We start from the raw sequence: 12,829 nt of genomic DNA on the forward strand, positions 1-12,829 counted from the left end.
GTACTTAACTGTTTACTGGAGGGATCCTTTTTTGATATGCAGAGCTTTAAGTTAGGGAAATGTCTTTTTCCATCACACAATACATTTTAAAAAGTCACCTTGTATACAGCTAAACTTTTGTTCAAACATGTCAGCAGGGAGAGTAGAGAGATATAACCAGGTGTTTCATATTATTCAAACAGTAATAAGCTTACTGTTGAGAAATTAAACATGGACAGTCTCTTCTCCCTCATCTAAAGTCACATAGATACCCTATTTGGGTACTTCATATTCTTACTTACACTTGATACTTATGCACAGATTCTTGTATGTATCAATTCTTCTTTCATTCCCAAAATTCATTTAAACAAAAATATTCGGAACACCTGCCATGTGCCAGGTAATGGAGATATAGGATTCTATAGGTCTGAAATGGTTTCTGACCTGCCTCTCAACCCCAGAACAATAAAGGCAAATAAGAAATGTAAGAGGAACTTATGTTCAATCACTTAATTCAAGTCATTCAGCTTAATAACTTGGGTACATATTTGTTTCAGTGTTGGCCTTAGAAAGCATTGCTTTTTATGTCTTACCTGAAGGATCTTATCACCAGGCTGCAGCAGGTTGGATGCTGGTCCATCAGGCTGAACCCTAGTAACAAAGATACCCTATAAGTCAGAAGTAACAGAGGTTAGGATTCTATTTTCAAGAACTAGATCTACTTAAAAACTTTTTCATTCACATAGAAAACAGTGAAAACAGATTAAAAACACTTTACACATGTGAGGTTAAAATATTATTATAGTATTTTAAGCAAGGCACCACCCTCTAAATCAAGTTTAAGAAAAGCAACATTTTTACTTGCACAAAACGCTCATATTGTTTGTTTTGTTTTGTTTTGCGGTACGCGGGCCTCTCACTGCTGTGGCTTCTCCCGTTGCGGAGCACAGGCTCTGGACGCGCAGGCTCAGCGGCCATGGCTCACGGGCCCAGCCACTCCGCGGCATGTGGAATCTTCCCAGACCGGGGCACGAACCCGTGTACCCTGCATCTGCAGGAGGCCTCTCAACCACTGCGCCACCAGGGAAGCACTCATATTGTTTTTAAAGTGCACTTATGATTTATAAATTAATTTCATGGCATAGTCTTAATTTCTTTCTTAAATAATTTGATGTATGGTTCTAAACCATCTTTTGTGTAACTTTTGTATAACTTCTGAAGTTGTCTTAAAGTATTCCTCATTGAAAATGTCTCCTATCTGATAGGTTGTAAATTCAACGTACACTTTAAAAACCTTACTAGAATCACATATAAGACTGGTTTATTTTAATGAGTATTACTTTATATGTTACTGAGAATTTTAAAGTAAAATGAACAAAGAAAACATAAGAAAATTCCAACGTACAAAGTTTGCAGCTATATAGTTACAAAATTCCTAAATTGATTTAGTTTATAAAAATGCCAAATTAATTTTACTGATCATGTACACAAAGCAAACACTTGTTGAATGTCTACCATATGCTAGGCCTTGATTGCTGGTGTTATAGAGATATACAGAATATAATTTTTGCCTTCGATGAGCTCACTATATAGTAGAAGAAAAGTCAAGAAAACCGACTATAAAACAGTGTGAGAAGTGTTATGATAGAGGTAATCAATATAATAGATTATTTAAAATGTTGCATCCAGCTTAACCTTAATGTGTTGGAGCTTCTAAGAAGAGGAGATATCTGGCACGGAATCATAAAGGACAAGTAAAAGTTACCCACACAGATAAGGAAAGATATTCTACGTGGAAGGGATAGCACATACAAAAGTGAGAGTGCCTGTTACATTCAGGAAGCTGCATGTAGTTCTATTATGACTGCAGTGGTTGTGGAAGGGTTCGAGTGGATGTGGTTGGGAACATGGGAGAAAATCATATCAATCCCCCAAAGTAGGTAAGGACCAGATCAAGATGGGTCTTTAATGGACATCTTTATCAGTTTGGGGAGCTACTGAAGTACTTTAAACATGATGGTGACAAGATTTTGATTAATATACTAAGAATGAACTGATGAGTGGATAAACAAAATGTGTATATCTATTCAGTGGAATATTATTTGGCAATAGAAAAGAATGAAGTACTGACAACACTGATGAACCTTGAAAACATTATGCTAAATGAAAGAAGCTAGTCACAAAAAACCACATATTGTATGATTCCATTTATATGAAATGTCAAGAAGAGGCAAATGCATAAAAACGGAAAGCAGATTAGTGTTTGCTAGGGGCTGGGAAGCAAGGGGAGTGACTGTTAATGTGTACAGATTTCTTTTTAAGGTAATAAAAGGGTTCTGGAATTAGATAGTGGTGACGGTTGCACAACTCTGTGAATATACTAAAAGCCACCTAACTGTACACTTTAAAAGGGTGAATTTTATGGTATGTGAATTATATATCAATTCAGCTCTTATTGTTTTTAATTCTTGAGTATTCATAGAAGATAATATTTTAATGGCTTTGCCTGCTATTTAGAAAATAATCTCATTTACTGATCTGTAAACTTAATAACTCTCACTTAAACCCATAACTTTATGTGTGTATGTCTTTGTAAATGGTTTAACAAACAGACCCTAGTTAAAATATTTCTATGTGTTTTAATTTAGCATTTTAGATCTTTATGAAACATTAATTTAAGGATTTTGAATGATTTTTATCTTTCTGATTTTAACCTGTTATCTTTCCCATTCAAAGATGAAACTACAGTAAGTATTAAAATATTAGAAAACTGCATAACTTTAACCAGTAATTCGACTTCTAGAACTTATGTTAGGGAAATAACTGGATAAGTATGCAACATGTATTTACTAATATGTTCATCACGGTATTATTTGTAATAATAAAAATTACAAATCACATGTAAATGTCTAATAACAGGGGATTGATTAAATAAATAAATTATGGTAAATCTATACAATAGAACGATATGTGGTCATTAAAAATGGAGTCCTAGATGACAGCTATAGAAGGACACTGGTGCTTAGAGAAACAAGCAAGTTATAAAACATTATGTGTGGCATAATACTATTTTTGCTGAAACATGTTTAAATGTATATTTGTGTGGGAAAATATCTGGAAGAATATACTCCTAAACATTAGCAGTGGTTGTACTGGGTAATGAGACATAATATATATGTATATTTTTTTCTTTCTTTTTGCTTTTCTGTGTTTTCTAATATTTCTACAATGATTAGGCACTAATAGCATTAAGAAAATAGTAATAAAAACTTAAACAATCTTTTAGGTTAATGGTGTCACAATTTGGTGTGATGTTCAAACAGCTAGTTACTTTGGTCAGTTCAGTTGTACAAATGGTCAGTTCAGAAGGAAAAAGAAAACTGGTTGTTTGAAAGGGACAGTTAAATAAGGCACAATGACTAATCCACCAGACCAGTGAATGGCACTGGTTGTGAGAACACATATAATCCTCACAGTCATTTTCATACTGGGCACATAACTCTCCTACTCCATCAATCCAGGAGACTATATGAGTACTCAGTTCCCCTGGTGGTCCCTCTTTTATGCTGTTGCGGTCTCTGTAAAACAGGCAGAATGACACTGCATCTCTGGATGCTGAAGGCAAAGCTGTTTTGACTATTATTTTATCCCAGCAGTCAAAGTCTGTGCTACCTAGTTAATTTTGATTGCCGTTCTTCAGCTTATTGAACGGGAACAGTTTTAATAATTTTTGTATGAATCCAGACCATAGGAACTGAATTGTGGCCATCATATTGCAATGCTGAGAGGAACTGGCAACACTCCACAGCCTGACTGCTGAAAGAATACCAAAGCCATGTCTCTAGCAGGTTTAATTTCAATCATCACAAAGCTCTGTGGGGTTCAACCACTGTTCTGGAGACTTGCTTTGAAGCTTTCTCTTATGGTGGCCTGAGTCTTCCTAAGCATTTATTGCTGTTTTCTAAAGCATTAATATTTCTTTTCAATCAATAAGTTTTACCAACTAAGAAATTGCTACTGCTCATTGGCATAGTTTCTCTTTCTCTCTGTCTCTTTCTCTCTCTATATATATATATCCTATCAGCCAGCATATTGCCACATTAGTCAAAACAGATAGCAATGAGTGTTATGTTTGATAATGGTCTATAGCATTCATTATTTTTGGAGGTGGAATGCTTCCCCAAAGACTGCCTGAAAAGCCCAGTGCCCTGAGTTTTCACTGTATTTATGTATTACATATAAACACTGTCATATGAAAGAGACCAAATAACTCTGAACTCATTTTTGTGGTCTCTGTTATGATGAAATATTGATGAGAAATATGAAAACTTTGACACTGTTTTCAAAAAGTTCATTGTAGCAGTGTGTGTGGCACTCAGTATAGGGTCTATAAATGTTATTATAATTACTGAAAGTCTGAAGGTTGAGCTACAATCCAGGGTCTTTCTTTCCAGCAAAGCCTGCAATAAGAGATTTCAGAGTCTCCCAACTGTACCAGATTTACTGTCAGAAAATTCTTCATTACTCTTAGTCTTAGAGTACATTGAAAGGCCGACATTTATTATCTTTACCTTGAATTCCCAACAGGTAAGAGGATTTGCATCTTTGATTTAGGGAAGGGGAAGGGAAGAGGGCTGGAAAGTCTCTCCTGTATCATCTGTGGTTTCCTAGTGGTGGCTGTCAGTGATAATGGCTCCAATTACTATTTACTTTCAATAATGAACATGGGTCCCAACAAGAGGGCTTTCTGATGGTTCTTAATAACTTTCAGAGGCTACTTCCTTTGGTAGCTCCAAGCCAACATCAGCTCTGTAACAATGGCTGCTAGAGTCTAGTTACTGGCTTATGGCATTTCTGAGTGTGTTTCTCTAATGTTTTGCACCTCATCACCAGCTCTCATGTTCCTTAGTGGCTTGACAGCACAGTGGTTTTCCCTTAGCACCACCTCTAGAGGGCATCTCACAACAGAGCTAAGTATTGCAGTCCTTTCCAAAGAACGCAAGTCTTTTCTCCTATCAGACACCAGTAACTGGGTGTGCTTGAGACAGACACAGACACAATGGACTCATGTATCACAGAGGGACCCCCATAGGTTTGAACCAAAGCTAATGTGGAGAGCACTGGCTGGATGCTACAAATAGGCCTGACCTTTTGCCATTTCACGTTTCTTCCCCAGTTTTTAAACCAGTCTTCATATAAGTCATAAATGAAGTTTTTCCAAAAGTACCCATAATGGGTTTTTAAAAAGTTTTACTTTTCGCAAGTAATTTTGAAAATGGATGAGTATAGAAGGTTTTTCACAGTGTTAAAATCTGACCTGGTCTTATTGGTTACCTAGTCTCTGCACCTCTGGACATAAACCTTGAAGGACTCAAGATTCCTTGAAAGTTAGTCTACAAGGCCAACATTTCACATTCTAACTTTAGAGGAGAAAGGAACTTTATATGGCTTTTTAATGATGAAGGTGAATGACTGTGACAGTCTCAGCTATTGTAAATGTAGACACCAAAATAGAACTTGTCTTAAGGGAATTACAACTTCAATTTGTGAAATATGCTTTTCTTTAAAATTCTGAAAAAACTTGGCTCTAGCTGATGCTAAGAAATTGGTTTCTAGGAAGGCCATATCTCAGATAAAAATTGCATACAATTACAATTCAGAACACATTGGTTATATATTATAGAATATGGTATCATATGCTTTCATATAATTATAAAAGTTCAAAGAGCGTTTCTGGAGAAAAAAATGACCCATAAAGCTAGCAAACACAGCCATAGATTCAATAGCTTGCAAGGGGAAACTTTTTTTTTTTGGTCAAATATTGGCAAATAATTTCTTTTCATGAATTGAGCAAGGTTAATATTAAGCTATGATGCAGCTCACAGAAGCAGCATTACACATACACAGTAGACTGTGTTTACTTAATCCCTGTGATTATTAGAAGACACATCAAGAATAAAGGTGTTTCAATAGCTTTACTCTCTATGAGTCAAAGTGTGAAAACAAAATAATTTAAGGTTAACTGCTGAGAGACAAATCTTGAGCTTTGAACAATTTGCTACCTTAAAAACAGGAATTTATATGCAGCAAGTGAAGAGATTTATCCCATGACCATTAGAAACTAAAGGAGAGGGGAGAGGAAGGAAAGGAGAGAAAGAGAAAAAAAGGAGGGCATTGGCAGCTACATATGATGATTCAGTGTATGACTGAACTTTAGCTGACAAAACAATGAAATGTAAAATCCATAAAAAATGAACAGAAAGAAGAATTGTTTTAGAAACCTGAAAAAGTTGAGCCTCAAAAGACAGAGATACAAATTATACAACTGACCAAAGTTCTCTAAAAATTTCACAAAAATCTTATGCACAGATGTTTAAAGGAATTGAAAATTCTCTTTCATTAATTTTAAAATAAAGAAATATTAAAACAAAAATCACTTGGTTGCATTTGTAAAAAATAGAACTACCATATGACCCAGCAATCCCACTACTGGGCATATACCCTGAGAAAACCATAATTCAAAAAGGGATGTACCACAATGTTCATTGTGGCACTATTTACGACAGCCAGGACATGGAAGCAATCTAAATGTCCATTGACAGATGAATGGATAAAGAAGATGTGGCACATATACACAATGCAATATTACTCAGCCATAAAAAGAAACAAAATTGAGTTATTTGTAGTGAGGTGGATGGACCTAGAGTTTGTCATACGGAGTAAGTCAGAAAGAGAAAAACAAATACCATATGCTAACACATATATATGGAATCTTAAAAAAATAATGGTACTGATGAACCTAGTGGCAGGGCAGGAATAAAGACATAGACATAGAGAATGGACTTGAGGACACAGCGAGGTGGGGAGGGGGAAGCTGGGGTGAAGTGAGCGTAGCATCGACTTATATACACTACCTAATGTAAAATAGTTAGCTAGTGGGAAGCAGCAGCATAGCACAGGGAGATCAGCTCGGGACTTTGCAATGACCTAGAGGGGTGGGATAGGGAGGATGGGAGGGAGACACAAGAGGGAGGGGATATGGGGATATATGTATGCATATGACTGATTCACTTTGTTGTACAACAGAAACACAGTATTGTGAAGCAATTATACTCCAATAAGGATCTATTAAAAAAAATAATGCATTGGAGCAACAGGAGACTATTTAAACCCATAGAAATTGGCTATGTGATTACAAATATCTTAGTAACAACGTAATGGTGTGATTCTAACAGAAAAAATACACTTGCACCATTCTTTTATGTCATTGTAAAGCTTTGTTTAGTAGCCAAAAAGAAAAATGTATATAAACATATAGTTTTCAAGATACTGCCCTTATGACTTGATAAAAACAACCAAGAAGTAAGCAGTTTATTTCCTTTTATCTGAGATTCCTGTTAGAAATGACAAATTGACTACAAAAAATTGATCTTCTTTTTTTTAATAGTTTGGTGCTGATCACCAGGCACTACTCTCCTTTGGGGAATTTGAATATAAGAGTTGAAATTATGTTTGGCTTTGATTACTTTATACAGGCGTACCTTGTTTCACTGTGCTTCACTTTATTGCACTTTGCAGGCAATGTAGTTTTAAAATTGAAGGTTTGTGGCAACTCTCTGTCAAGCAAGTCTATCACCACCATTTTTCCAACAACGTTTGCTCACTTCATGTTTCTGTGTCACATTTTGGTGACTCTTGCAATATTTCAAACTTTTTCATTATTATTCTATTTGTTATGGTGGTCTGTGATCAGTGATCTTTGATGTTATTACTACGACTCGCTGAAGACTTAGATGATGGTTAGCATTTTTAGCAATAAAGTATTTTTGAATTAAGGTATCTACATTTTTTTAGACATAATGCTATTGCACACTTAACAGACTACAATATAGTGTAAACATAAGTTTTAAATGCACTGGGAAACCAAAAATTTCGAGGGACTTGCTTTATTGCAATATTCATCCTATTGCAGTGGCCTGGAAACAAACCCCAATATCTCTGAGGTATTCCTGTTAGGAATTATAATTGTAATTTTCCTTTTATTGATTGCTTCAGTATTGCAATTATTCCTTAACAGTTAAAAATCTCTGGGAGTCTGTGTATTGTTGACTGAATGTACATTTTCTTCCTGTTTATTTCTTGGTAAAATTCTTAAGCTTAAAAAAAGAATTTTCTTTCATTTGATTTTCATATTTTCATTTAAAAGTAAATGATCACACTCTTCCACATAATGTCTTTCCAGATTTCTTGCCTCTTTGGGAAAAATAGGTGAAATATTTTTCATTTCTTTTACTTTATGAATTCTTTAAAGCCTGTATTTAATATAAGACCTCAACTGGTGGTCAATATATGGATTGCTGAACTTCATACAGTTTACTGATTTGATCAGAGTTCCTACTGGCTTTTCGTCTCAGCTTTTTTTTTTCTTCTTTTAAATTAATTTTTGGCTGAGTTGGGTCTTTGTTGCTGTGCGCAAGCTTTTCTCTAGTTGTGGTGCGCAGGCTTCTAATTACGGTGGCTTCTCTTGTTGTGGAGCATGGGCTCTAGGTACGCGGGCTCAGTAGTTACGGCTCGCGGGCTCTAGAGCACAGGCTCAGTAGTTGCACGGGCTTAGTTGCTCCATGGCATGTGGAATCTTCCCAGACCAGGGATTGAACCCGTGTCCCCTGCATTGGCAGGCAGATTCTTAACCACTGCGCCACCAGGGAAGTCCTCTTCTCAGCTTTATACATAGCATAAAATAGTAGACGCCATTAAAAAAAGAGTGGGTAACTGTAGGTGGCTGTGGCGTCTTCTTCCTAGGTACTACTAAAATAGTATCAGTAATCAGCTTTCTGATTATAATCCCTGCAGTCTTCCTCAAAGCCCCTTCAGCTGTCAAATTTTTTGACACTATCTACAACACTTCAAAATAATGGATTGAAAAGTGAAGAATTCAGTCAAAGCTTTTTTGTCACTTATGCTAAAATAAGGTTTTTAAAGTGAAAAATTATTGTATTGTAAACTACATTCAGTCAAACTATGATTCTTTTAGATAAAATATGGTTTTATGTAGAGTAGACCATACTAGAAGTATTGCTTAGGGCTGGCGGTGAAATCAGGAGGTCAAAAAGGCCAGTGACAAATGTCCAGAGGACACTCTAGTTGTGGATTCCTGACACATTGACTGACAAAGTGGCTCTTAGGCCACGGCTGTGCATTGGCAGTGTGGGGTAGAGTGAAAAGGGAGGTTTTCTTCCCTCACTTTTTAGTCTCTGTATTTCTATATTATTTGAATTTTTATAGTGAGAGTGTTTTCATTTCTTACCTGTATAATTTTTTAAGAGATATAAGTTAAAGAAAAAAGACGTTGCAGTTGTACATATGTGAGACTAAGAACATATTATGATTTTAAAGGATGATTATGTCGATTATGTTGAGAATGCCCTAGTTCACAATCAGTAGGAGGTACCTAAGTAAAAGTGGTTCTCGATTCTTTGTCTCTTTCACCACTCTCACATTATGGCTCAGAGATGGACACCTTCAGAGAACTGAAACCGCCCCAGCTGATGTGTGCAAATCATACAAAACCCAACATATTGTAGGGTCTTCTTGCAGTATAGGAATAAGCAAATCTTGTACCTTAGTCTACATATCCTACTAAATTAGTCACAGAGTCAAGGTGGAAACATTTTTTTTGAAGTAGAGAATAGGATGAATGTATGATTTTTCTCTCTCAATAAACACACAGACCTTGGTATACCTCAATAAACAAAGAGAAACACAAATTTAAGATATGATTTTTCTTTAATCACTTTACTGTTTACTCCAACACTTCCTATTTTCTATTAATAAATGTTCTTGGAGGTTAAATGATAGTGCCTTGTTATGGGAATGTGGTTTGTGTATGGTGATGGGGTTTGATCCAGTAGGTTTCAAAAATGGGAAATAATTTCTACTGCATTATACTTAAAAAATAGAATTGGTTACTAAGATCATGTATCGCTATGTTAATTATATTGTAAGGATGATTGCAATTAAACAAATGCATATTTATAATTTTGTACCTTATACAGTAATCGTAAACTGTTACTACTTGTTTACTGCTTAATGTAACTCTGAATTTATTAACAATATATATTTTAAAAATATACACACACACACACACATATATATATATATATATATATATATATACATTTTAAAATAACACAGTCTAAATTCTGATCTAGTAGTCCAACTTTCCAGCATAGTTCTAACACCTTCAGGTTAACTTGGTGTCTGGAAATCTATTCTCATCTGTTTATGGTTTTCCTTCAACTCATTCAAAGGATCTTAGGGAGGATTTAAGGATTTAAGTTGGAACTTACAGAAGTTGAGAATAAACTCTTTGAGTTCTCATGATTTCCTTCACACACCCAAAAGAGAAAAATGACACAATAAAAGTGTTTTGCAGTTACTTGGGTTTCCTTCTCAGTTGTCTTTGATTTCTCCGATCTTACCTATTGTTACCTAAAATTTTTTCCCATCTAACTGTGTTGCCTCCAAACTTCCCACTCCTTCTGATCAACATCATTTTCTAAACCACTTTCTTTCGCTGCCAAAGAACATAGATTTGGCTCAATTAGTGATTACTATCTCTTAGAGAGACTAAGACTATATTTGTAGAATATAGCAGTCTTTTTTTTTAAAGAAAAAACTTAATCAGAAAAATTACAAGTATTTAAAAGCAGATTTAATGGGTCTCATTGAAAAAACTATGACACAGCAAATTTCAGGATCCACACTGAAGTATCAGTTGCTTTGGCAATCCCTCTCAGTTAGATGCCATGGTTGAAAGCACTCAGGCAGTACTTCTCATAGAGGAGCATATCAGAATTGCTGGTACTAAAGTACTTTTAGTTTGAAAGATGAAGAACATCCATTGTTTTCATAGTTGCATAATGGACACTTTTGGGGACCTGCCCAGATTCCCTTCATCAGATTGGTGCTCTCATCCTGCAGGTGCTGCTGACAGCTCACATCTAACCCATCTTTTGAAAATTACCCTGACTGGAGCCTCCTTTCTGGGAAATGCTGGGAAGGTTATGCTCCTTCCCATGTAGTTAATGACTGATACCAGGGTACAAAAAGCTGTTACCCTCCTCAAGGTGAGACAACTCTGTGGTACCATTCATGCTCCAGAGCACCCTGTACCCTGTACCATCCAGTTTCCACTAAGTCCACATCTTTGTGGATTTCCACTTTCTTCACCTGCCCTATCCTGCATCCCTTATTCTCACATAGATTTCACCGGACAGCAATTCTTCAATTAACTACTTGCACAAAAGTCTTCATCTCTGGTTCTGCATTTTGGGGAGCTGGCTTTAGACAAATATAAACTATAAAAATTAAAGCTCTGCAGTATCTTCTTGCCTGGAAGGGATACGTAGATTCTATATTTTGCTTACTAGCGATTCTTTGGAACCCAGTACCAGGAGATAAAATGCACCTCTGCTCCCCAAGCATAGAGCAACTTTGGGGGTAGATTGGAGGAAAAATGGATAATATTGTTATTAAATATGTATTATTGAGATACATCTCAAATGTTATATAGATAAATTTAAAAAAAGCTAAACAATACTGGCAGAGACATGGAAGTTATTACTTTTTAATTTATTTTTGTTTTATTTCTATTAATCTGGATTCACAATATTTTCAAGAATTCTAGTTGGTTATAACATTTTCAAGCAGAAACTAGAAATACTACGGAGGTCCCTGCAATACCACTTAAAACTTGTGGTAGTAACTTTATAAATGGAATATGAAAGATTTCACAGGTTTCCCAAAGATCTTTTGGACCCTCAGTAATTAACTTTCTCTCATTGTTGGATCTGTCAATTCTTGTTAGTTATTACCTAAAATATTATTTATGAACTAATTTTAAGTGCTTTCACATTTTGATTGAGAAGTCTCTGACATTTTTCCATCAAATAGCAACAAACTTTAAAAGTCCCAAATCCTTTCCCACACCATTTTCTGTCTCCTTATTTAGCTTATTTTGTTCCATGCTAAATGGCTGAAATGATGCAGCAGAGAGAACATAGATAATATTTAACTCTAGCAACTAATATATCTGGCTATGTACTTGGACTTTAATTTTATTGAAAATTGTTTTACTGATTGTTAAAAATATCACAAAGTGATAGCAATCTCAATTCTAGTGACTTTCTAAATATATTGTTGAATAAAAATGTCCCAATCAATGTTCTTATTTAAAATGGTACTTTTAAATCGCCTTATTTTTTCATATGTATGATGGAATGATATTTTCTTAAAGAACCAAGTCTGTGTTGAGTTATATTTTATTATATCTTTTCACAAGCTGAAATCTTATATGTCTTCTTTATAATATAATGTCTTGATACTGAAATTATCCAATTGGCTAAAGCACACTGCCATGCCTTCTTAAAAGGCCTCATATAGGTGGTCATACCTATAGGAATCCTATTAATAGGAGATTGCAAAGACTGCATTTCTATCAATATTTCTGAAGAGATTCAGGGTTTTTTTCAACATACAAGACAGAACAGAACAGGCAAAAATGCATTTTTCATTAAAAAAATTCTTGCTTTTAAAGTTCTCAAACAACCAAGTGGCATTCTGAACCTCAAACTGCAGTGTGACTAAGATGCAGCTGAAGTAATTGTGTTGTAAAATAATTTATTTTTAAAAATCCAGTTTTATATGTAAATTATATACATTTATATTATATCTATTCCTTGCTCCTGAATGTTACTTTCACATAACTAATAGATTCTCCAAATTACTTTGCATTACATAATCGCTTGAAGTAGAATTAAAGATGGGACAGATATATAAATTATATTAT

At 35.1% G+C, this 12,829-nt stretch overlaps 1 protein-coding gene across 6 annotated transcripts in view; it reads right to left on the bottom strand.

The window, feature by feature from the left end:
- LRRC7 (leucine rich repeat containing 7) overlaps positions 1-12,829 on the bottom strand; it is a 498,913-nt gene that overhangs the window by 16,133 nt on the left and 469,951 nt on the right. For 5 of the 6 annotated variants that reach the window (XM_060304379.1, XM_060304393.1, XM_030865914.2 and 2 more), the window contains one exon: positions 573-647. In XM_060304379.1, the coding sequence (XP_060160362.1) occupies positions 573-647 (75 nt within the window). The remainder of the gene's footprint in view (positions 1-572; positions 648-12,829) is intronic. The other variant, XM_060304383.1, reaches the window with a different exon arrangement.

The sequence above is a fragment of the Globicephala melas genome, chromosome 1 (assembly GCF_963455315.2).
Source record: "Globicephala melas chromosome 1, mGloMel1.2, whole genome shotgun sequence".
Classification (NCBI taxonomy): domain Eukaryota; kingdom Metazoa; phylum Chordata; class Mammalia; order Artiodactyla; family Delphinidae; genus Globicephala; species Globicephala melas.